Source organism: Lissotriton helveticus, chromosome 2_1 (genome assembly GCF_964261635.1).
Source record: "Lissotriton helveticus chromosome 2_1, aLisHel1.1, whole genome shotgun sequence".
Lineage (NCBI taxonomy): Eukaryota > Metazoa > Chordata > Amphibia > Caudata > Salamandridae > Lissotriton > Lissotriton helveticus.
The window spans coordinates 401,591,999-401,617,264 of record NC_136059.1 but is presented as its reverse complement, the minus strand read 5'-3'; the positions used below and the strand labels follow the sequence as shown (position 1 = coordinate 401,617,264).

General features: G+C 51.4%; 1 protein-coding gene across 1 annotated transcript in view; it reads right to left on the bottom strand.

Annotated features, from left to right (window-relative positions):
- Positions 1-25,266, bottom strand: part of NNT (nicotinamide nucleotide transhydrogenase) — a 480,843-nt gene that overhangs the window by 43,037 nt on the left and 412,540 nt on the right. The window contains exon 19 of the mRNA XM_078675042.1: positions 16,303-16,384. Within this exon, the coding sequence (XP_078531168.1) occupies positions 16,303-16,384 (82 nt within the window). The remainder of the gene's footprint in view (positions 1-16,302; positions 16,385-25,266) is intronic.

The following is a 25,266-nucleotide window of genomic DNA, read 5'->3' as shown; positions in this document are numbered from 1 at the left end:
CAAGAATGAGAATAAGTCATTTAATAATTATCCTAACAAGAAAAGTAATGAGAAAAGTTATGAGAAAAGTAATGAGCAAAAGAAATTTGTATGCTATAGGTGCGGATCTAGCAACCATTTAGCAAATTATAAGTGGTGTCCTGCACTTGACAAAATATGCACCAACTGTAAAAAAAGGGACATTTTACTAGAGTATGTCACAACTACAAAGCTACGGTTAATTGTGTCCAAGAAGAGGATCAAGATGATGTTTTTCATATTGTAGGTGAAATTTCCAGTGTGCACGATGAGTTAATTAAGGGTACGGGTAAAGTTAGAAAGCTACCATCATGTATCATCAACATTGACGGTCTGGAAGTTAAAGTAATGGTGGACTCTTGTGCATGGTATACCATTATGGGCATGGATTTATTTAAAACACTTTGGCCGCATAGATCATTATTTGAATCGGATGTACATCCTGGAAGTTATACTGGACATAAATTAGCTTTAGAAGGTTTTATTTTGGCTAAGATTAGTTTGGGACATAATTCGTGTCAAGGCAAAGTATATGTGGTTAACAAAGGTGCAACTATTTTAGGATGGCCACACAACAGACTTGGGTATGAAAATTGATCCTAGTTTAGACTGCCCTGTTTATTCTATTCAGGATGACTGTCGTGAGATGAACAGCTATTCATTTCTCAAGGAAAAATTTCCTGATGTGTTTTCCAATGGCATCGGCAAGATGGTTGGATTTAAACATAAAATTATTCTGAGAGAAGGTGCGTGTCCCGTGAGACAAAAACTTAGGAACGTACCTATTAGTTACAGAGAGAAATTGGGTGAAATACTAAATAAATTGTGCAAGGATGAAATTATTGAACCAGTAGAGAGTTCAGACTGGGTTTCTCCAGTGGTAATTTCCCTTAAATCCAATGGCGATTTGCACTTATGTGTCGATTTAAGATGTCTAAATGAGGCCATTTGGGTCGATACATTTCCTCTTCCTAATCTACAAGAACTTACATCTTCTGTTGGCGGTTACTCTTGGTTCTCCAAGATAGATTTGACAAGTGCGTATCACCAAATTGATTTGGATGAAGATTCTAAGCATTATACTGCATTCATTACCACAGAGGGAATTTTTAGATACAAACGTATGCCGTTTGGCCTTGCAAGCGCGTCTGCAGTATTTCAAAGAGAAATGTGTAGAATATTGCAAGGGATTAAAAATGCAAAAGTATTTCAAGATGATATTTTAATATATGGAAGCAATAAGGAATGTCATGATGAAAGTTTAATTGCTGTCCTAGAAGCATTGAGAAGTAGTGGATTAACTATCAAAAATGAAAAATGTGTCTTTGGAAAACCTGAAGTGGAGTATTTAGGACATGTCATATCCAAAGATGGTATTCGACCAAAAATTAGTCATCTGGGGGAGGAGCCAAGCTCGCGAGCGTAATGGTCGCCTTTTAGCTCGGCTCCCGCAGCCCTCCGGCCTGATCATGTATCCTGTATAATATCCTGTCCGGAGACGACACATTATCGGACAATCGGAAACGGAACACCTCGCTGGTACTCACCATTTGGCCCGGAGGTCTCGACGTGCAGCGGCTCCGAAGTTGTGCCCTCCGCAAGACTGGGGCCTCCGTGGAACCTAGACCGGGACCTAGCCTGTGGGGTCCGACGACTGTCGGCCCCGGTCGGGAGAGTGAACCAATGATGAGAGCCGTTGTGCGAAAATCCCGGCGATCCTGCTCCGGGCCTGCCCTGGTGACCGCGCGGCTGATGTGGGTGAGATGCACCGGGGACTGATTCTGTGAAGGGGTCCTCCCCCCGCCGCTGCTTTGACAGGCGGCCCTGGACCTCTGCGCCCGGACTCTGCTTGTTGGGGGCGCCGGTGCTGGTGTAGGCGGAGACCCGCATTGGGCGGACATCCTTTCGGCACCAAGGCTGCCATTGCTGGGAACCCCCCGTAGCTCTGTGAAGTCCTACATTTTTGAACAGTTTTTTGGGGGTCGCGGAGGGCGGCGACTGGGCTGACTTCGCGAAATGGCGGCCGACCCTCTGAAACATGAATCGCCTTGTGGCGGCGGGCTTGGGTTGCCTAATTGCGCGGGGGTCCGGTCTAGTGAGCGTGAGCTTACGGTCAGAGATATCCTGGAAGCTCTGAGAGCCCTGCGCGCATCCCTGACTCCCGATGTCCCTGTGAGTCCGCCACGATCTGACGCCATTTTGAGCAGCCGTTTCTTCTTGCCGCCCTCTTGTTTCAGTGACTCCATTGCCTCGCCCCCCTCTATGGCCGCAAGTGTTGCTGCCGCTGATCGAAGATCATTTTGTGTGCCGGTGACTTTGGAGCTCCCTGTTTTTCGAGGTTCTGACCCCGGGGACTTGGACATTGTGCCGCGGCCCTGTTCGGCTCGGATGCCTAGAAATATTGGTGGACTGCCGCCTGCACCTGCTCCGATGGCTTCGCCTTTGTTTACTATGGAGACCCCCTCGCCTTCCCAAGCGGCGAAACTGAACTCCTGTTCTTCATCACCCGTGCTGCGATTGCTGATGCATTTAAACTCTCTGCTCGGACTTTTGCTCACTTGCGGACTGATTTACCCCCCATGTCTACATGGTAGTCGACATTTTTTTCGATTGTGTGCTGGTTTTGTATTGAATATCTCATTCTACACTGTCATGTGGTGGGTGGGATTTGTGGTTCGGAAGGGATGGGGGTGATATGCACGACTCCTGGTTGATTATTGGTATACGACTTAGTGGCGCAGTTGTTTGTACCCATAGAGCGGTGGGTGGTCCCCTCCTCTGTAAGTTTTATGGCGCTTGATGGGGTGTCGTCCTGGTCTGTTTTTGCTGCGATTGTCTGGTTGGGCGGAGGGCGGCGGCCGACCATATTGATTTCTGTTCTTATGCTCCTCCCTCCTGTTTTCTTTATTTTTGTTTCGGTTTCTTTTTGTCTCGTTCTTCTCTCTTTCTTTCTTGCTATATTTCGGGTTCTGGTTTAGGGCGACAGGCACGCTGTCTGAAGGGTAGGCCATAGCCTTCTACAGGGGTGCAGGGTGGGATGGGTGGGTTGGGTTCTATTTGTTGTTTGTTTTATGGTTCTATGGCCCTTTTGTATCTCTTTATAGTAATGTCGCGTCTGTCCCTGCCTCCCGTGGTGTGTTCGGGGTGAGGTGTGTGGCGTCGTTAACCCTCCTTTTATGGTTCTGTTGCATTTCTTCTCGATTGCTGTACCCTCACTGGTGCTGATACTCCTGTTTTCTCCTGTACTCCCGCCACGGGACGCCTGTGTCGGCGTGTCTTCTTTCTTTCGTTTTTGTATTTCATTTTTTTTTCTCATTGTTCCGTCTTGTTCTCCTCCCCTCCCCCTCCCCCCCCCCCTTCCCCCTCCTTTCCTCGCCCCCGTCCCCCTCCCTCCATTTTCCTAGAGGTCACTATGACGGGTTAGTTTTGATGTAATGTTTCTCCGATCCCTCTGTTCTGGCTTAGCTGTGGTTTGGGTGGTGGGCATGTACCGATGATACTGTTCAAGTGTCGATTATGTCTAAATTATCCCGATCTTCCTGTGTGAATTGTGTTGCCTCTCCTGTATTGTGGCCCCATACCCCCTTATTGTCGCTGAGGCTGGTTCTGGGACTTCAGACGTCTCTATATTGAAAGTGAGCCTGTCATATGCCTTATCCTCATATTATAAAATTAACCTTTTTTGCTCCTGTGTCTTGGCCCTTTGGTTCCTAGGTATATTCCCCCTTTTTACGATTGTATTGCCTCTGCTTCTTGCTGCTTGACTCTGTAATGTTTGCCTTGGAACTTCTGATTGTTTTACGTATTGAGGCCGGCCGATTTGGTTGTAGGCCTAGACTTTTATATCCGTTTGACGCTAATAAAGGTTTTTAAAAAAAAAAAAATTAAAAAAAAAAAAATTAGTCATGTGGATTCTATTTTAGCTGTTCCTGAGCCTACAAATAAGGAACAATTAATGTCGTTCTAAGGATTAACAGAGTTCTACTCGCGTTTCATTGAAAATTATGCATCTAAAGTTCAACCATTAAGGTTATTGTTAAAAAGGGGTGTAGCATTTGCATGGGAAGAACAACAAAAAATGTGTTTTGAAAGGGTGAAAAAAGAGATTCTTACAACACCATGTTTGAAACCCTTCTTGCCAACTGCAGAATGTGTTCTGTCTGTGGATGCGTCTGGGTATGGCATTGGTGCTGTGTTCTCTCAGCATATTAAATCAGAGAAGTGGGTAGTTGCATATGCGTCACGCACGTTAACAAAATCAGAACGCAATTATTCTGTAATAGAGAAGGAGTTATTGTCCACTTCATGGGCTGCTGAGAGATTTAGAATGTATGTATGGGGGAGGAAGTTCAAAATTTGTACTGATCATAAACCTTTAGTGAATATCTTGAGACCTGAAGGTGGGAAGAATTAACTCCTAGGTTGGCTCGCTTAGCTTCAAAGTTGCAAATGTTAGATTTTGACATAGAATATATTCCTGGTAAGGATAACGTGGTTGCGGATGGTCTTTCAAGATTACCAAATGTAAATTTGACAGAAACTGAAATCAATAGTGATTGCGAAATAGCTCTTACTATCAAGGATGTATTTTTGATTGATGAAAAGGATGTTAATAACATGTTATCCGAAGCATCATGGATGTGCGAGATGGACAAGGATAGTGTTTTAAAAGAGGTCAAACAATTCATAACAAATGGTTGGCCAAGAGAGTCTAACTTACGGGGTGAATGTGCTGCGTTTTGGAAAGTCAAAGAAGAATTGTGTGTTGTTAAAGATATTGTTTTAAGAGGGGACAGAATTGTGCCTCCATTTAGTTTAAGAGAGAATATTGTTGAGAAGAGTCACATGGGTCACGGTGGCATGTCCAGTACAAAAAGGAGAATTAAAGAGTGGTTCTGGTGGCCAGGAGTTGATTCTATGGTGGATCGTTTGGTAAGGAATTGTAAAGTTTGTTGTACCAGCGATAAGGTGACGAAACCATTGAGTGTGCCTTTAACAATGGTGGAGTTACCCAAGTATCCATGGCAGAAAGTTGCTATTGATTTTATGGGTCCATTTTCAACTTTATCGGTTAAGGATTGTTATGCCATTGTATTGGTCGATTACTATTCGAAGTGGCCTGAGGTGAGAATGGTAAATGGGATGACTACTGATGTGGTTGTTGAGTTTTTAGAAGACGTATTTTCAAGGGAAGGGGTTCCGGAAGTTCTTGCTTCGGATAATGGGCCTCAATTTGTGTCACAAAAAATGGAAGAATTTTTAATGGTGATGGGCATCAAGCACATCAAGTCATCACTATCATCCCGAAAGCAATGGTCAAGTTGAGCGCTTCAATAGAGTGGTCAAGGAAGTGATTGAATTAGCATTAAGTGCAGGTTTACCCTGGAGGAAAGCTCTACAAGAAAGATTGACGGCATACCGTGTCACCCAGCACTCTGCTACAGGTAAAACACCTTTTGAGGTTTTAAGAGGTAGGAAACCATTCACTGGGTTGGTTCCATGGTGGTTGAGGAAAAGAAATGATAAAGTGCAGTGCAATAACAACAATATAGATAGAGAAATTAGGTCTGAGGTCAAAAAGTATCAGGATCGTAGTCAGCAGTATCAGGGAGGTAGATGTAGTTGGCCGTTAGTTAAAATAGGTCAAATGGTTCGGGTAAAGAATCCTAGAATTGTGTTGAAGGGTGAAAGTCTATGGTCGAAACCCTTGAAAGTAATGAAAGTGTTTGGTAGTGCAGTAGAGTTGGAGGACGGTAGGAGATGGAATTTTCGCCAATTGAGTCTTTGCAAGGGGAAGGATGGCGGGGTAGGTACACTATCTGGTGTTGATGAAGGAGCGTGTAGCGGATATATGTTAGGTAATGATTTTGGACTAATGAAGGAAGTGGCGTCAACTGGAAGTACGAGCAGTTGTAGTGTCAGATGTGACACATCTGGTCGTGATGAAATCAGGAGTAGGAGTGGTGTTAGTGATATTATTGAATCTGGTTCCACTAGTACCAATATTGGTGTTGAAGGTGAGGCTTTACGCCGTGGTAATAGAACAAGGAAGTTGCCTATCCGGTTTACTGATTTTAAGTTAGGGTAACCTTTTAGTTAGTGTCTTATAAGTTGTTGAGGAGGAGGGTGTGTGGTATTGGTTCATACGTATGTGTCGTGTAGTGCGCGTGGATTGTCTCGTGTGTATGATAGCGTGTGATTATGTGTGCACGTGTGGAGTGTGTAGAATGCATGGTTGTGAGAATGTTGATGTCGTAGGGAAGGCAGTTGCTGTAGGAAGAGGGCTGGAGGTTGGAGTTGTGTTCTGTGCCGCTGTACTTCTACTTCATGTAATAAAGAAGTAAGGAACTGGATTTGCCTACGTTCATCCTTTCAACAGAGGGGATATGGCATTTACTGTAGCCTACAGGCCTATCCCTAGAGCGAGGTTATACTGATAGGCACCACACGGTAGCATAGAGTTAAATGCGCTACATGTGTAACACACTGATGCTATGCTGACCACGCGCAGCGGCAAGTAATGAGGAAAATGCATCTGGGGTTAATCTCAGCTAAGGCTTAGCATCTGAGGACGATGAATGCAGACACGTGTGGGGCAGCTTTCGTTAGGAAGCCAGATACCTTACCTAACCGTACAGCACTATTCCACGGCATTTCTCACTGTGTATTGTCCTGAACTAATCATGGATGGGCTATTGCATACACTGTGGACTACAGGTCTAGGCTCTCTGAGGGTCAGACTACCAGGCACCCTTACGGTAGCCCTAATGTAAAGGTTCAGCAGGTGGCACGAGACAGATGCTACGCGACACACTGGCGCTTGCAGGTTGGATGGAAAAGGCATCCGGGGGGCAGACCTTAGCTAAGGCTTAGAGTGTGACAACAACATAGTACGGGCATGTGTACTGTATCTTTCATCCGGAGGCCAGAAGCACTAATCGTTGTGTTTGTTTTCCTTTTTATGTCTGACCGGGCCCATGGTTGTTACCTGGGAAGGGCTCCACACCACGACTACAAAAGGAGGACAGCTAAGAGGATCGCAAGTGTCAGAGAAAAGCATCAGGTGTGATGGGCGGCCATTTCAATGGTTAAAGCTGTGCCGGCGGTTTCGCGAACCTGTCACGCAGGGGAGGAATTCGCCACGGGGCGTTAAGGAACTACAGCCACTCAACACAAGCGACAAGAGAGCAACGGACATCGGTGACTTGGTTTGTGGGCCACTTTTATGTGAGGCGCGCTAAACATGTTTTTTCTTTTAAGTGAAAGTAGGAAAAGGGCGGAGCACAAGGGGTTTTCTGTTTTCCTCTTGGGAGGGGGGGGGGCTTATGTCTCAGCCAGTTCAGTAACTATTTTCGGGAACTCTTATCTCAGCAACCCATCCCCCCGTCAGTGGTGATACTTCACCCGGGGGAGAAAGATTTGGCTAAACTAAGTAGGCACATCCTTATTGAGGAAATCATCTCCGCTGCGGGGTGGGTGACCAGGACATGCCCGGGTTGCACTGTAGTTTTGTCGCAACTTATACCTCGGTGGCAGTGGCGAGGGGGGGGCTCGGACAAGGCATTGAATCACTCGGTAAAGAGGATCAACACGCAATTGGACAAAGTATTTTGAGCCCCCCGGTTGCAGGCATCCCTCATGGTTTTTTTGGGGGGGAACATTTCTACCTGCGGGACGGGGTACACTTGACTGAGGCAGGGAACGTCCTGTGGTCTAATAACACATTGGCGTGGCTAGAGGGATTGGCGAGGCGGGCATGACCTTTCTTAGGAGTAGGAAGGGGGAAGCCAGATCGTCGGGTAACAATGCTGGCCTGTGGCGGTAAGGTCATGACCGGTGAGCAGCTATTTTAAGGTCTGAGGGGGGCGGCATCATCCTTTGGAGGTGTCCGCCCAGGGGGAGGGGTCACTGGCCCCTCCTAGAACTTCAGGGGCAGGTATAACTGGTGCTGCAAAGGGGCGCGGGTAGGAGAGTCACGCTGTCCTCAGGCTGGTAGCCACCCCGCGCATACTCATGACGTCAGCGAATGGCGCGAGTAAGGGCCCTCCTTCAGTGGGTAAATGGAGTTTACGGAGTGGACCGAGTAATTAACGGGCTCGGCTGCGCATGCGCACCTGCGGTAAGGGCGCATAGTAGGACCTGACACTGGTTAGAGACCTCGCCATATGGCCAGTAATGTTAGTATGCAAAAATTTCAGAGGAGGATGTTAGATTCGGTTAGGAAACAAGCTGTATTAGAATCTTGTTAAGGTTAGCCCATCATACTGGTTGATATGATTGGATCTAATGTCTCTGAATGTTTTGAATAAAACTGTATCTTTTGTTTAATAAATTTTATTATTTTGTATCTTAATAAATACGGCCGGGGGGGTCTTGTGATCCCCCACCTTCCAAAGACAATTATGTTTCGTGTTAATGTGTTCTGGGTTGATGTGGGTTCACAGGGAGGGGGCGGTAGCCGTCACTGACCATGTCGCCAGCTGACCAGACCATCAACTGACAAGAGTGGAACATTCAAGTACAACGTAGAATGTACACAGGCATTCTGGGAGGCTTAGTAGGTGGGAATATAGAGGAAGGTGTAATGACAGCAGGTGGCCATGTTGGGAGGAGAACAAGTTTACACCTTACATTTAGTGTATTGAAAATTATTCATGATTTTGTTTATCTTAATAAGTAAAGGATAGAGTAGAATGGATATAAAACAATTCCAGTTAGGTGCACAACACCCTAGCTAAACTTAGTTCCCGATACGTTTGAGCACAGTTAAAAGGTGACTGGTTTGCTGTTGTAATAATCCCGAATTTTAAATATTACACTGATAAAATATTATGTACAACAAGATCATTAAGGTAAGTATAGATGTAATATTCTTAAATACACAACATACGTTGGCAACATTTTTGAAAGATACACAGATGTGGAGTTAGGAATAGTTAATCTACACTTACCTTAAGTACTTCGCGCTAGGCAATAGTCTGGATAGGTTATTGTGCAAGGTGACATGTTGTGACTCGATATTGTGGTTTTGTTTTACATTTCCATAGCATTCAATGGCCTCTTCGCAGAGGCTACGAACACAAGGGACTCACTGCGCCAGATCTATGGCGTGTTTGTTACACGGCGTCGGGGTGGGAAGCGCAACTTGAACAAATGCCACCAGTGCTCTCAGTTTCTGTTAGCAGCTACAGGGGAGCACAGCTCTCCGATAACAAGGCTGCGGGTGGATTCTCACGGTCCTGCCGGGTGAGATCCATCTGTTCTGCTGGTGGGATGCGAGACGCGAATACGGATGCAGGAAGAAACTGCACGAGGGGCCTCGGAAACCCACCAGGACTCCATTCACGGTAACACCAGGTTTGTTTCCCGGTAATATCACATGCTATTGACGGAAAGCAAACACCACTAAGAATGTAAGAGACAAAAGTAACAGCAACGACACTAAAACAGCCGCATTATCTCGGAATACAACAAGGACAACTCGGCTGCGCAAATGGTGGCGAGAACGGGGCCCTGCTGACTGAAATGGAAGCGACAGTCCTACCCAGCGCGATAAGCACCGGCTAACCTTCTGCAAACATGACAGACGTCAAGTGCAGATGTGGCAAGCACAAAAGCGCTTAACAGTCAGGTAGAACAAAATCGAACGAGCCTTTATTTTTGAAGAAAGTGAAGTAAATTGAAGGTACTGCCGCAATGCTGGATCGCATGCCGTGCCAAAGAGGGAAGGGAAATAAACCAAAAAGCGCAGTTTGTCGGAGTCAGTCCCGCGCCCGAAGCACGGAGGACCGCAGGACAGATGCAGTTTTCCTTGGCACACCCAGGCATAACTAATCGATGACAATCGTGTGTCCACGCACGGCATTCCTCGGCGGCGGATGTGCTGAAACACTGCAGGCCTTCTCAATGAGAGGGCAGGCAGCTGCACTCAATGAGCACCGTGGGAGCGCCTCGAAGTGATGAAAGGCTCGAATCACCACAGACTGTAAATACACATTTACATCACTTGAAAAACGAGGTAAACACCGCAGGCATGTCGAGCCGAAATAGATTTGTATGAATGCTGCAATTGAATTCATTAGGCTTCATTCAGGTTTTCGCTTTGGAAATACGACACCGAGTGGGGATAGTCATAGCTAGTGTTTTGTTTTCTTTTTCTCCGATGTTCTGGTCTGAACTATTTTCAAAGGCGCATCTAACAGCGCTGTCACTTGCGCCAAGAAAGACTTCTATGGTTGTCTCCAATGTTAAAACAAGAGCACATGGCCGACTCCAGATGAAAGAGCCACTAACCTTCAATACAAAAACACTAGCCATGTACAAGCCTTCATAAAATGGCACTTTAATCACAGAAACGGCCGAAGGGTCGTATGAAACACGATATAAGCAGGCGTTGGCAATGCAAATCATTTTGGATATTGAAATGACGCTTGCAAGCTGCAGTAACAGCAAAACAAGCGAGTATGAAGAGAACATTAGTCAATGCTTACTGCTTACTTCGCCCCATAGCGGAAAGACTGCAGTGCACGCTTTGACTCCACAGCATGTTGGTGAAGGTTCTGGAATACCTTTATGTTACACAAAACCCGAAGCGATCGGGGAATCAGGAGGGCTGCGCAAGTGCCAGAGGGGGGGGGGGGGGGGTCAGCGCAAGTGTCAGGGGGTGGGGGCAGCGCAAGTGCGGGAGGGGGCAGCGCAAGTGCCAGAGGGGGGGGGGGGTCAGCGCAAGTGTCAGGGGGTGGGGGCAGCGCAATGGCGGGAGGGGGCAGCGCAAGTGCCAGAGGGGGGGGGGGCAGCCTAAGTGCCAGAGGGGGCAGCCTAAGTGCCAGAGGGGGGGGGGGCAGCCTAAGTGCCAGGAAGGGGGGGGGGCAGCGCACGTGCCAGGAAGGGGGGGGGGGCAGCGCACGTGCCAGGAAGGGGGGGGGGCAGCGCACGTGCCGGGAAGGGGGGGGCAGCGCACGTGCCAGGAAGGGGGGGGGCAGCGCACGTGCCAGGAAGGGGGGGGGCAGCGCACGTGCCAGGAAGGGGGGGGCAGCGCACGTGCCAGGAAGGGGGGGGGCAGCGCACGTGCCAGGAAGGGGGGGGGCAGCGCACGTGCCAGGAAGTGGGGGGGGCAGCGCACGTGCCAGGAAGGGGGGGGGCAGCGCACGTGCCAGGAAGGGGGGGCAGCGCAAGTGCCAGAGGGGGGGGGGGCAGCGCAAGTGTCAGGGGGGGCAGTGCAAGAGTCAGGGGGGGGGGGGCAGCTCAAGTGCCAGAGGCGGGGGGGGGGGCATCGCAAGTGTCAGAGGCGGGAGGGGGGGGCAGCGCAAGTGCCAGAGGCGGGAGGGGGGCAGCGCAAGTGCCAGAGGCAGGAGGGGGGGCAGCGCAAGTGCCAGAGGGGGGGGGGGCAGCCTAAGTGCCAGAGGGGGGGGGGCAGCCTAAGTGCCAGAGGGGGGGGGGGCAACCTAAGTGCCAGGAAGGGGGGGGCAGCCCAAGTGCCAGGAAGGGGGGGGCAGCCCAAGTGCCAGGAGGGGGGGACGGCAGCCCAAGTGCCAGGAAGGGGGGGGGCAGCGCACGTGCCAGGAAGGGGGGGGGGCAGCGCACGTGCCAGGAAGGGGGGGGGCAGCGCACGTGCCAGGAAGTGGGGGGGCAGCGCACGTGCCAGGAAGGGGGGGGGCAGCGCACGTGCCAGGAAGGGGGGGCAGCGCAAGTGCCAGAGGGGGGGGGGCAGCGCAAGTGTCAGGGGGGGCAGTGCAAGAGTCAGGGGGGGGGGGGCAGCTCAAGTGCCAAAGGCGGGGGGGGGGGCAGCGCAAGTGTCAGAGGCGGGAGGGGGGGGCAGCGCAAGTGCCAGAGGCGGGAGGGGGGGCAGCGCAAGTGCCAGAGGCAGGAGGGGGGGCAGCCTAAGTGCCAGAGGGGGGGGGGCAGCCTAAGTGCCAGAGGGGGGGGGGCAACCTAAGTGCCAGGAAGGGGGGGGCAGCCCAAGTGCCAGGAGGGGGGGGGGCAGCGCACGTGCCAGGAAGGGGGGGGGCAGCGCACGTGCCAGGAAGGGGGGGGGCAGCGCACGTGCCAGGAAGGGGGGGGCAGCGCACGTGCCAGGAAGGGGGGGGCAGCGCACGTGCCAGGAAGGGGGGGGGCAGCGCACGTGCCAGGAAGGGGGGGGGCAGCGCACGTGCCAGGAAGGGGGGGGGGGCAGCGCACGTGCCAGGAAGGGGGGGGGGCAGCGCACGTGCCAGGGGGGGTGGCAGTGCAAGTGTCAGGGGGGTGGCAGTGCAAGTGTCAGGGGGGTGGCAGTGCAAGTGTCAGGGGGGGGGGGGCAGCGCAAGTGCCAGAGGGGGGGCAGCACAAGTGCCAGAGGGGGGGCAGCGCAAGTGCCAGAGGCGGGAGGGGGGGCAGCGCAAGTGCCAGAGGCGGGAGGGGGGGGCAGCGCAAGTGCCAGAGGCGGGAGGGGGGGGCAGCGCAAGTGCCAGAGGGGGGGGGGCAGCCTAAGTGCCAGAGGGGGGGGGCAACCTAAGTGCCAGGAAGGGGGGGGCAGCCCAAGTGCCAGGAGGGGGGGACGGCAGCCCAAGTGCCAGGAAGGGGGGGGCAGCGCACGTGCCAGGAAGGGGGGGGGCAGCGCACGTGCCAGGAAGGGGGGGGGCAGCGCACGTGCCAGGAAGGGGGGGGCAGCGCACGTGCCAGGAAGGGGGGGGCAGCGCACGTGCCAGGAAGGGGGGGGGCAGCGCACGTGCCAGGAAGGGGGGGGGCAGCGCACGTGCCAGGAAGGGGGGGGGGGGCAGCGCACGTGCCAGGAAGGGGGGGGGGGGCAGCGCACGTGCCAGGGGGGGTGGCAGTGCAAGTGTCAGGGGGGTGGCAGTGCAAGTGTCGGGGGTGGCAGTGCAAGTGTCAGGGGGGTGGCAGTGCAAGTGTCAGGGGGGGGGGGGGGCAGCGCAAGTGCCAGAGGGGGGGCAGCACAAGTGCCAGAGGGGGGGCAGCGCAAGTGCCAGAGGCGGGAGGGGGGGGCAGCGCAAGTGCCAGAGGGGGGGCAGCGCAAGTGTCAGAGGGGGGGCAGCGCAAGTGCCAGAGGGGGGGGCAGCGCAAGTGCCAGAGGGGGGGGCAGCGCAAGTGCCAGAGGGGGGGGCAGCGCAAGTGCCAGAGGGGGGGGCAGCGCAAGTGCCAGAGGGGGGGGCAGCGCAAGTGTCAGAGGGGGGGCAGCGCAAGTGTCAGAGGGGGGGCAGCGCAAGTGTCAGAGGGGGGGCAGCGCAAGTGTCAGAGGGGGGGCAGCACAAGTGTCAGAGGGGGGGCAGCACAAGTGTCAGAGGGGGGGGCAGCGCAAGTGCCAGAGGGGGGGGCAGCGCAAGTGCCAGAGGGGGGGGCAGCGCAAGTGCCAGAGGGGGGGGCAGCGCAAGTGCCAGGAAGGGGGGGGCAGCGCAAGTGCCAGGAAGGGGGGGGCAGCGCAAGTGCCAGGAAGGGGGGGGGCAGCGCAAGTGCCAGGAAGGGGGGGCAGCGCAAGTGCCAGGAAGGGGGGGGGGCAGCGCAAGTGCCAGGAAGGGGGGGGCAGCGCAAGTGCCAGGAAGGGGGGGGGGCAGCGCACGTGCCAGGAGGGGGGGGGCAGCGCACGTGCCAGGAAGGGGGGGGCAGCGCACGTGCCAGGAAGGGGGGGCAGCGCACGTGCCAGGAAGGGGGGGGCAGCGCACGTGCCAGGAAGGGGGGGGCAGCGCACGTGCCAGGAAGGGGGGGGGCAGCGCACGTGCCAGGAAGGGGGGGGGCAGCGCACGTGCCAGGAAGGGGGGGGGGGCAGCGCACGTGCCAGGAAGGGGGGGCAGCGTAAGTGCCAGAGGGGGGGGGCAGCGCAAGTGTCAGAGGGGGGGCAGCGCAAGTGCCAGAGGCGGGGGGGGGGCAGCGCAAGTTCCAGAGGCGGGGGGGGGGCAGCGCAAGTTCCAGAGGCGGGGGGGGGGGCAGCGCAAGTGCCAGAGGGGGGGGCAGCGCAAGTGCCAGAGGGGGGGGCAGCGCCAGTGTCAGAGGGGGGGCAGCGCCAGTGTCAGAGGGGGGGCAGCGCAAGTGTCAGAGGGGGGGAAGCGCAAGTGCCAGAGGGGGGGCAGCGCAAGTGCCAGAGGGGGGGCAGCGCAAGTGCCAGAGGGGGGGCAGCGCAAGTGCCAGAGGGGGGGTCAGCGCAAGTGCCAGAGGGGGGGGCAGCGCAAGTGCCAGAGGGGGGGCAGCGCAAGTGCCAGAGGGGGGGGCAGCGCAAGTGCCAGAGGGGGGGGCAGCGCAAGTGCCAGAGGGGGGGGCAGCGCAAGTGCCAGAGGGGGGGGCAGCGCAAGTGCCAGAGGGGGGGGGGCAGCGCAAGTGCCAGAGGGGGGGCAGCGCAAGTGCCAGGGGGGGGGGGCAGCGCAAGTGCCAGAGGGGGGGCAGCGCAAGTGTCAGAGGGGGGCAGCGCAAGTGTCAGAGGGGGGCAGCGCAAGTGTCAGAGGGGGGGCAGCGCAAGTGTCAGAGGGGGGGCAGCGCAAGTGTCAGAGGGGGGGCAGCGCAAGTGCCAGAGGGGGGGGCAGCGCAAGTGCCAGAGGGGGGGGGGCAGTGCAAGTGCCAGAGGGGGGGGCAGCGCAAGTGCCAGAGGGGGGGCAGCGCAAGTGCCAGAGGGGGGGGCAGCGCAAGTGCCAGAGGGGGGGCAGCGCAAGTGCCAGAGGGGGGGCAGCGCAAGTGTCAGAGGGGGGAGCAGCGCAAGTGCCAGAGGGGGGGCAGCGCAAGTGCCAGAGGGGGGGGGCAGCGCAAGTGCCAGAGGGGGGGGCAGCGCAAGTGCCAGAGGGGGGGGCAGCGCAAGTGCCAGAGGGGGGGCAGCGCAAGTGCCAGAGGGGGGGCAGCGCAAGTGCCAGAGGGGGGGGCAGCGCAAGTGCCAGAGGGGGGGCAGCGCAAGTGTCAGAGGGGGGGCAGCGCAAGTGTCAGAGGGGGGGGCAGCGCAAGTGCCAGAGGGGGGGGCAGCGCAAGTGCCAGAGGGGGGGGCAGCGCAAGTGCCAGAGGGGGGGCAGCGCAAGTGTCAGAGGGGGGGCAGCGCAAGTGTCAGAGGGGGGGCAGCGCAAGTACAACAGGAAGAGGAACACTACAGAGTCCAAGGAGGATGGCAACACAGGGACAACAAGCAGTGAGTCATCAGAGAACACGGGGCACAAGTCCTAAAAAAAAAAAAAAGAAGTGGGGGGACTAACCATATTAGGCAGTATGCAAGTGAAATCATGACACCTGCCATCACAAAACATGATGTCACGACACGTGACATATCAGGAAGTGATCTCACTGGATATGACATTAAAAAAAGAAGTGACATCAAATATTAAGACCTCTTTCATATTTATTAGGTATGTGATGAGTACATTTAAGCACATTATGAGATTTACAAATGAGATTTGTCTTGGGTTGTGCCCAAAAAAATGTGTCTAATCCAGACGAAAAATCGGGGCCTCAACTAATACATTTATGTTTTTAAACCCTGACACAAAGAAAATGGCAACAAGGAGAAGCATGGCAGTAGATCTGTTCTGCTTAATTGGTTGCAAAGTCTGCATTTTAAAATATTTGATGGGTTAAGGCTTTTGGAATGTTTACATGCGGCCTGGAGAAGGATTCGCCATCCAGAGCTGGAAGGAGCCTGCAGAGGGCGCTATGGAAGTCCTGTAAGAAGCCGGGAGAGCTGAGGTGAGGGGGCAGGCAGTGGGGAGTAGACTTCCTCCTGTGGCTCCTCCAGCATTGGCTTTTTTGCCACCTCCTAGGTGTGGCACTGGGGGGTGGTAAAGAGGTTTGCTTTGACCAGGGTGTTTCAACAGAATGCACAGGAAATGGTGAAAACCTTGAGGGTCATCCTGTGGCAGGCCTTGTATCCCTTCCACTAAAAAAACCTGCCCTTTGAGATCTATCTATCTATCTATCTATCTATCTATCTATCTATCTATCTATCTATCTATCTATCCAGCTATCTATCCAGCTATCTATCCAGCTATCTATCTCTTTGTATCTCCAACGATCCTTACATCCATCTCTCGCTCTGTGGACGCTTATTTTCAATGCCCCCAGAGACTTTGGAGGGAGCATCATATAGACATACACTTCTACTAATATTTAGGGTTTTTATTTACTAGGATATACTTTTGTACCCACAGACAATCTTTATTACCCAAGAGGCTGATCGGTACACATTTGCAAGCACATGAAAGGCAGACCATTGCAACAAATTAACACCGATTACTAAACATTGCATTTACTTAAACTGAAAAAAGTTATGAAAAATTCCAGACATTACTTTATCGCCTTAAACTGCCGGTTATTGCACGAGTCACTGACCTCACATTTTTGCCATTTTCTCCAAGCATCTTCACTAAGTCTGCAATGGGGTACTGAGCTTTAGCCGCACACAGACCATACCCTGAAATACACAAATTATGTCTCACTTAAAAACGCAAATAAAAGCATGAATGCATCTTTTGATTGTAAAGTAGTAGCTAGAGTCATGGCACTCACGGAAACTCACAGTGGTAGAACACAAGCGTAAGAGAATACACTTTTTGTTAAGAAGGCCCTTAATCCTTACCATTCTTCACATCAATAATTTGCATAGAACGTCTCGTGTGGACACTCGTGGAGCATTTGAAAACGAATTAAAATCCTTCAATGGTGCTCCCCCCCATCACCCTGGCCGAGCTCAGTGGGGATCTTGGAGAAAGCATTGGGATACAATTGCAAGGGCACCTCTAGGCCATTAGCGCCAAGGCACTGCTGGATTCCTGCCCTGGTATAGAGGGATTTTTCAACAGTGGGGAAAGGGATGTTCTGGTAGAGTAAAGTCTACTCCTAGGTCATCCAAGGAAGGCCTTACAAATATATCCCATGGACCGTTCCACCCAACTCTCCAATGTAGAGCCGGGAAATGGCTGCTCCTGAATCATGTGCATTAGGTGCAGAGACTAACACTGCAAACTGATCTGGCACTAGTCAACTTCTTATTCTTGAAATCTGCTGCCTCTTCATTCTTTAAACCGACAATTTGCAGATTATGGAGGAGCCCTGGAACAAGTGGGAGAGAGAAGACAAGCAGTTTAGCTTCTACTGGTCATAACGGGCACCCCAGCTAGCTGCCACTGCTATCCAGGAACCATTTTTCTAGCAACTGCTGCCAAAGCTTCTGAGCGTCCATATCGAGCCCACACAGCTCACAGTGAGCGTACAGTGTTTGGGTGAGTTATGCACGATTTCCATGCAGGCTTTCACCACAAACACCATCATTAATACTGATGATTGATTGATTGATGATGATTACGCACTTGTATAGCGCACGACTACCCGTAGGCATCTCGGCGCTTGCACGAATACCGTCAAGGAACCCTTCGTGGCCTTTCACTGTGAGGAGCCCACTCCTGGGCACCCCCAAGGTGCAGTCAGGCATCCTCAGCGTTGTTGGGGCCGTTGTAGAGATTAAGCAAGCTATTGCCCAGAGGTGCAGAGTGGGACTCATGATTAGAATAGGCATCGAGGCGAGAATTATCAGGTCCGAGGAAATTGAGCCCGAGACCCGCCGAGGCGGGAATTGAACCCTGGTCCGGGCCAGACTACTGCATCAGGGTCTGCCGCTCTAACCATTGAGCCACACTTCTCTACTTCTCTAGTGGCCCGTAATGTTATTCCAAGGAGTGCTGGGGAGTGGGCGGTAAATACTGCTGAGGGCCATTCTAATTTGCCTGGTGGTGTCGGCTGGAATTACTAGGTCTGAAAATACCAGCCCACTGTCCAATCTCCCCATCACTCCCCTCAAACCTGCTCAGCCTTTCATCCATAGCAAAGCAGTAGCTGTATATTTGGGCTTATCACCCCAATAGGTGAAAAGATGCAGTTTGACCCAGTATTCCCAGGGTCATGTGCTATTTCCAATTCTATGAGAAAGCCCATGATTTAGTTGTGGGGAAACAATATGAGTCCAGAGACGCTGCTCCCTAGTATTCCTGCACTGATAATCGGGGAACTCTTAAAGAGGCCCTAAGTGTGTTCACGGTCCCAGGGAGGAAGCACTGATCTACATTGAGTGCACCCAACCCTCTCCTTTGCAGCATAGGGTTTCCACTGTCTGGTGCATTACAACAGTAATATGACTGAATGATGTTCTTTTAAGCACAGTAAAGCACAGTCCCAGCATAAAACAAAGCCCCCGCCCCCCCCCCCCCCTCCCGACTCCCGTGGTGTGGCATAGAGTCACTTTAATCCCTACATAGCAAGGGTAGTAAAAAGCCTTCCAATCCATACACGTACATTACATACAAATGTTGATCACATTACAGCATATCATTTCTTATTTCTTCAGTCATAATTGGAGGATTCTCTTGTTATTACTTCAAACAGCACAGCACCGATGACTGAAAGGTGAGGCGGAGGCTTGCTAGGAGATTTTTGGTGCTTTGTCTGAGGACTGCTTTCAATGTATCGTAGGAAGCCATCCAAGCGATGACGTCTTTCTGGACAGTAACAGTTGATTTAAAGCTAAACTACGAGACAAAAGGTTTGAATAACCAGGTGGCTGTCTTACTTGTAACTCTGATCCAAGTTACCAGCACTTTCAAAAGGTTTAGTCTGATTAACTCAAAGTAGATCATCAGCGGAGAAACTCGCTCTAGATAGTTCCCTGGGTTTGTACATGAGGTTGTTCGCTACCGCTTTACTACCACTAGGCTGGCTAAGGGATTCCTTTAATAGTCAGTTTAACGTTCTGGGGGAGAATCCTCCTTCCATTGTCCTGACATAAAAAGAGAAGCCCGAGACTGGGCCAAGGGCACTCAGTCTATAGCTTCCTTACTCTTGAAAGTCAATATCCTGAATGTTAAATAACAACATGAGCTCTACGAGTCCCCAAAGGTCTGTAAAGATCTGTCGAGAAACGCGACGTAAACAAACAATCCTAACCCAGACAGCCATGTCAAGTGGTACAGGCTTTAAGAAGCTGGAACAAATGCTGCTTGAAAAGGACTCAAGATAACCCATGGGTTCAGAGGCAGCTAGCCTGGAGCAGAAGTGAGGAAACGCTCAAGGAGGGCTCGCTGCTCTGAAGGGAGCACAGCAGTATTTCTTAAGATAATTACTCAGCTCACAACACTTTAAATAACCTGCTCGTTAATATTCACATCCTACTCTGGGGAACAGAATGCTAAAAGTAGAGACAATGAATGGGGTGTGCAGAGACGAGGATGCCAGCATTGCTCCACACAATAGCCACTGCCATGACCCATAGGGGTCCATCATGTTTTTGAATGCAGAGGACTAAAGTGTGTGAGGCTCAGCCACTAACCATCGCCACGACCTCCTATCCCCCCATAAACACAAATGCATAAACATCACCTGCGCCTGCCAGGAAACGCCTGCCTCTTTGACCCTATTCTGTTTTCCTACGTAAAGCAACAAAATCCCTTGTGGAGGAGAGACCATGCTTCAACTTTATGCTTTCACAATGTACTCTGTAATTGTTAGCTCTGGTCACTTCCCAAACATTAATTGTTCCCAGAAAGTATTGGCAATCACAAGATGCAAACAAAACTAAGTCCAGCAAATTGGAAAAAAATAAAGCAAATTAAAAAAGATTTAAATTTCAGTCTTTTTTACTTGATTGTTGCATGATGGAAAATGGATTTCATTTTAAAACGCTACAGTTTCTCACCCATATCCCTTCAGATTTAAACCCACAAACCAAAGAAGGGTCGTGTGTGGTATACTTGGCCAAAAGCACAAAACCGCAGTCTGTAAAGCCCAACAGCACAGAATTAACTCCTCCATCACGTCTTCAGCAGCCAGAGTTTGATCAAGGGAAGCAGATTTGTGAAAGCAGAACTCAATACCTACTGGGTCCAATACCTTTCGAGTGTTGAGCAAGGATTAAAAAAAAAAAGAGAATAAATTAAGTTACCCACATTATCTACCCCTTCCTAGAAAAACAAGGCACTGCTGTTCTAAGTCCAAATATAATTATTTTCTCAAATGGCCCTAACAATGCAAGTCTTCCCCACACACTGAGCTAATCAGTGCAACCTCAGATTGAAATTAGCACACAATGAGGCTTCCACCAGCAAACGATGCAAAAACACAGTTTTCACCCCGAAGAGTATGTGAAAACCTCAAATTTAGGAATTTTGACCCTGGCCAAATACGACAGAGCTCTGAATGCGCAGACACATTTGCATAATTTATAAATGGAGAATACACTTTTCTTGCTAAATAATATATGATGGCATGCATCTTGGGGCAGCAATAAATTACACAACCCAGGCATAAAAATTAAGATTTCACTCTTAGTATTTATAGGAGCTACCCATAACTTTTGTGGATCCTTAAGGTCTGTATTAGTGGTCCAACTGCGTGATTTATATAGCTGTTCATATCCCTGGCAAAGATGTGAAGCTCTGGGATTTGTATAGCTGTTCTGGAGTGCATAGTTGAAGAGTTGATTGGATTGTCGCCTACATAAGGTATGATGGTAAAGCTTTAGTGACACCATGGAGGCTTGGTGCACATAATTGCTGCAGCACATAAGCATGGGGTCTAATAGAAGGTGACGATAGGCACCCTCGTGCATGCAGGTACTGTTGGACTTGGCCCTTCTGGTAGGTTCACCCCTAAACTTTTTGCTTTTAATGGTGACGGTGATTTTTGGGTTCTGCGCACTTTCACTGTGTCCCAGTGGAAAGTGCGTGCGCACTTTGAGTGCATGTGGTGAGATAGGCCTGCCCTCCCATAGGAATGCATGGGGAATGTATGTGTCCCTGGTAGTTCCTGATGCGTGAGGTGTACAGGCTCGAGTCTGGTATGTGCAGATTCGTGTGATTGAATGCTGCGAAATGATGTATGCGGCGTGTATGTGTCTAGTGGGGAAGTGCCACTTCTAGACATTGATGTGTGTGTGCAGTGAGGGTGCTGGAGCGTGATTGGCTGGCAAGCCTGGCTCCAGGAAGTCTGGATGGGTCTGCCCAGGAGTGAGGGGAGAGATCAGCCTGAGGGATGTGAGGGAGGGCTGCACCTGGTTCCTGAATGGGGCTGGGCTTTCCCCACACAATGCTGGCTCCGCCCCCTGTGGTGCGTCTAACGACCCTAGCCTCCCTAGTGAATGAAAGGGGTGGTTGAGCCATCAAGGGTGCTCCAAAACCAGCTGCGACTGGTTTCTCCCCCACCCTGCACCTACAGACAAAGGATTTAGTAGTATAAGAAGGGGCTGTGTCCCCTTACAATTTGTTCTCTTGCTGGATCCTACCTGAGGGGGGCTGCTGCTGCTGGCGCCAGGAGGAACCGCCACTTGGGACTGCCTTCCTGCCTGGAGGGCCCAGTGAGCTGGCCCAGGGCCCAGCCTTGCCCCCCCTACCTTGCTCTGCTGAGGGACCTTTTGCTGGACTTGTTGCTTTACTTGGCTTATAGCGCCTGGAAGCGCTTGACTTTGGCCCCTAGCGCTTGGGAGCGCTGTGATTCCCTACCTAGCGCTGGGAGCGCTTTGTTTTGCACCGATAGCGCTTAGGAGCGCTTTATTTTGTTTTAGCGCAGGGAGAGCTTTAAATTTCATTGAGCGCAAGGAGCGCTGTGTACCGAGGGAGCCCACCCCTCTTCAGCCCCGCAGCAAGAAAAAGAATTCACCGCGTTAATCTTAGCAGAGCGCCCCAGAGCCTGTTGGCTCGCCCAAAGGGTCGCGCTGCCATTGGCTGCCAGACCGGAAGTCAGGCAAGCTGCAGCAGGACGTGGCCAGGCCTGTAGGAACCCGGAAGTCCGGCCGGCGGAGAGAGCCCCGGCCGCCTGCCTGAGAGGCAGGAGCACCACAGGAGCCAGCGTCGTCGTCCCCCACCCCCTGGGCTCCCAGGAGCGAGGGAAAGCCTCGGGAGAGAGGGAAGTCCGGCCGAGAAGCCCCGCAGCCAGTGAGGGACCGGCCGCAGCAGAGACGGAGCAGTCGAGGCTCCAGAGAAGGAGAGAGCCCCGTGGTAACCGGCAAAGAGAAGCCCGGAGGAGTTTCGCGGCGAGGCCCCTCTGAAGGAGAGAAGAGCCCTGCACCATCGCAGCAACACAGAAGAGAAGCTGCAGCACTGTCGGAGCCTCCCCGTGAGCCTGTTGAGTGCTGACGGGCAGGGAGGTGGGAGAGCTCCGGATATGTCAGTCGAGCCTGAGAGTCTCCACTAAGTCTTTGGTTACTGAGAGCGGAGGGCAGCTCCCCCGAAGTGCCGCACATTGATACTTGAAGAGCCCGAGAGGCTCAAGGCAGGCACTGCATTTGTTTCCAGAGCCCCGAGAGGCTCAGAAGCATCACTTTTGTTTTGAGAGCCTAGAGAGCCTCAAGGGGGCATATTTGTTTTACGAGCCCTGAGAGGCTCGGGAGGGCTATTCTGGTTGTGAAGAGCCCAGCGAGGCTCCAAGGGGACACAAGTGCTTTGTGCAGAGCTTGGAAGGCTCCAACGTTGTCCCCATCATTGTTTGCACCAGTTGCCCAGCACTTTGTGGGCAACTGCCACGTTTAGGCCCCTGACACTGGGACACAGGGCGTCCTAGCCCCAACAAGGCCAGTTGGCCTAGGGACAGTCACAGGTGGTAACTAATGTGAGTTTTGCGCACTTTGTGATTTACTTGCTAAGGTGATTTCTGCGTAATTGTTATTTCCTACACCTCTGAATATTTTAGGCATCATGTGTTTTCCTTCCCTGTACCTCTGAATGTGTTTATGCATCATGAGCCTAGTTCCTTACACCGCTGAATGTATGTTTATGCATCATGCGTTATGTGCTTATAGCCCTACAGGTATTGTGATACTTAGGTGGTTGTTCTCCTAGTACAGGTGGTGCTAGTGAGGTCCTGGTTACCAGTAGTTACTGGTTGTGTGCTAAAAGGAATATGCTACTTACCAGTATGCATCTGTTCTTGGCATAGAGGGCTGCAGAGTGGTACATTTATGAATAGATCGCCATCTGGTGTTGGGCTCGGATGATTGCACTTTGTTTTTCTTCTGGAGAAGTCTTTGTCGTCATAGGTGACTCCTCCTCTCGGTGTTAGTGCGCATGGGCATCGGCTCCATCCTTAGATTGTTTTGCCATAGTAGGGTTAGATGGAGTAGTGTAGTATAGTACATAAAGATATGCCCATGTAAATGTATCTAAATAAGATAATGTTGGGACAGACACAGGTTTCCGGGGAGGCAGGGAGGGCATGTACCACTCTGCAGCCCTCTATGCCAAGAACAGATGCATACTGGTAAGTAGCATATTCCGTTCGAGGCATATGGGCTGCAGATGGTACATTTATGAATAGATTGTAAAGCAGTTACCTCCCTAGCGGTGGTCACCAGTGTCTGTCGCAACTGTTTGAAATAGAGTTTTTAATACAGCTTGGCCCACTCTGGCTTGTTGTGCAGCCTGTACATCAACACAGTAGTGCTTTGTGAATGTATGTGGTGTAGACCAAGTTGCTGCTCTACATATGTCATCTAGGGGAATGTTCCCTAAGAATGCCATAGATGCTCCTAGTTTTCGTGTAGAATGAGCTCTAGGAGGAACAGTTAATGTTCTCTTTGCTTTAATGTAACATATTTGTATACATCTTACAATCCATCTTGCGATGCCTGCTTTAGAGATAGGATTGCCCTTATGTGTTGGGGAAAATGCTACAAATAGTTGTTTAGTTTTCCTGAAGTCTTGTGTTCTTTCTATGTAGTACAAAATGGCTCTTTTAACATCTAGTGTATGTAGAGCCCTTTCTGCCACCGTCTGTGGCTTTGGAAAGAAGACTGGTAGTTCCACTGGCTGATTGATGTGGAATGCTGAAATTACTTTAGGCAAGAACTTTGGGTTTGTTCTAAGAACCACTTTATTCTGGTGTAACTGTAGGAATGGTTCTTGTATTGTCAATGCCTGTAATTCACTTACTCTCCTGAGTGAGGTAATGGCTATAAGGAAGGCCACCTTCCATGTAAGGAATTGTATTTCGCACCTATGCATAGGTTCGAAGGGTGGCCCCATCAGTCTGGTGAGTACTACGTTGAGGTTCCAGACTGGGGAAGGTGGTAATCTTGGTGGAATGACTCTCTTAAGACCTTCCATGAATGCTTTAATCGCTGGTACTCTGAACAGTGATATGCGCTGCCTGTTTTGTAGGTATGCTGCTATAGCTGCTAGATGTACTCTGATAGATGTGTACGCTAGATTACATTGCTGTAAGTGTAATAAGTAGCAAATAATCTCCCTTGTTGATACGTCCAGAGGGTTGATATTGTTATTGGTACAGTGTATAGCAAACCTCTTCCACTTAGCTGCATAGCATGCTCTGGTGGTTGGACGTCTCGCTTGTTTAATTATCTCCATGCAATTTGGGGGGAGATCTAAGTACCCAAATTCTAGGATTTCAGGAGCCAGATCGCTAAGTTCAATTGAGTTGGATCTGGGTGCATTATTTCTCCATGGTTCTGTGTAAGGTGCATGGGTAGAATTCGTAGCTTTTGATGTGGCACTTGTGAGAGTTGCAAGAGCGTGGTGAACCACGGCTGTCTTGCCCACGTGGGTGCTACTAGTATCATGGTCATTGAATGTTGTTGCAGCTTCCTGACCACTAATGGGATTAGTGGGAGAGGGGGAAAAGCGTATGCAAATTTGTTGGACCAATTTATCCATAACGCATTGCCCTGCGACAGGTGATGTGGGTACCTGGACGCGAAGCTTTGGCATTTTGCGTTCTGATGAGTGGCAAAGAGGTCTATCTCTGGTTGTCCCCATCTTTGGAAGAATGGCTGCAGTATTTGTTGGTGCAGTTCCCATTCGTGTATTTGTTCCGACTGTCTGCTTAAGATGTCTGCTATCTGGTTTTGGACTCCTGGTAGGTGTTCGGCTAACAGATAGATGTTTTGAGGAATGGCCCATCTCCAAATTTCCTGTGCTAGTCTGGATAATTGGATAGAGTGCGCCCCCCCCCTGTTTTTGAATATAATACATTGCTGTCATGTTGTCTGTTCTGATCAGGACTGCTTTGTTGGTAACATGTATCTGGAAGGCTTTCAATGCTAGAAACACTGCCAGTAGTTCTAGATAGTTGATGTGCAGTGTTCTTTCCTGCACACTCCACCTTCCTTGTACTGTGTACTTGTCCATATGTGCTCCCCATCCGGTGAGCGATGCGTCTGCTGTTATTGTCACCTGTGGAATTGGCTCTAGGAACGACCGCCCCTTGGTAATGTTTGTTCTGTTCCACCACTTCAGAGAGCGGTGTGTGCGGTCGTCTACCAACACCAGATCCGTAATCTGCCCTTGAGCCTGATTCCAC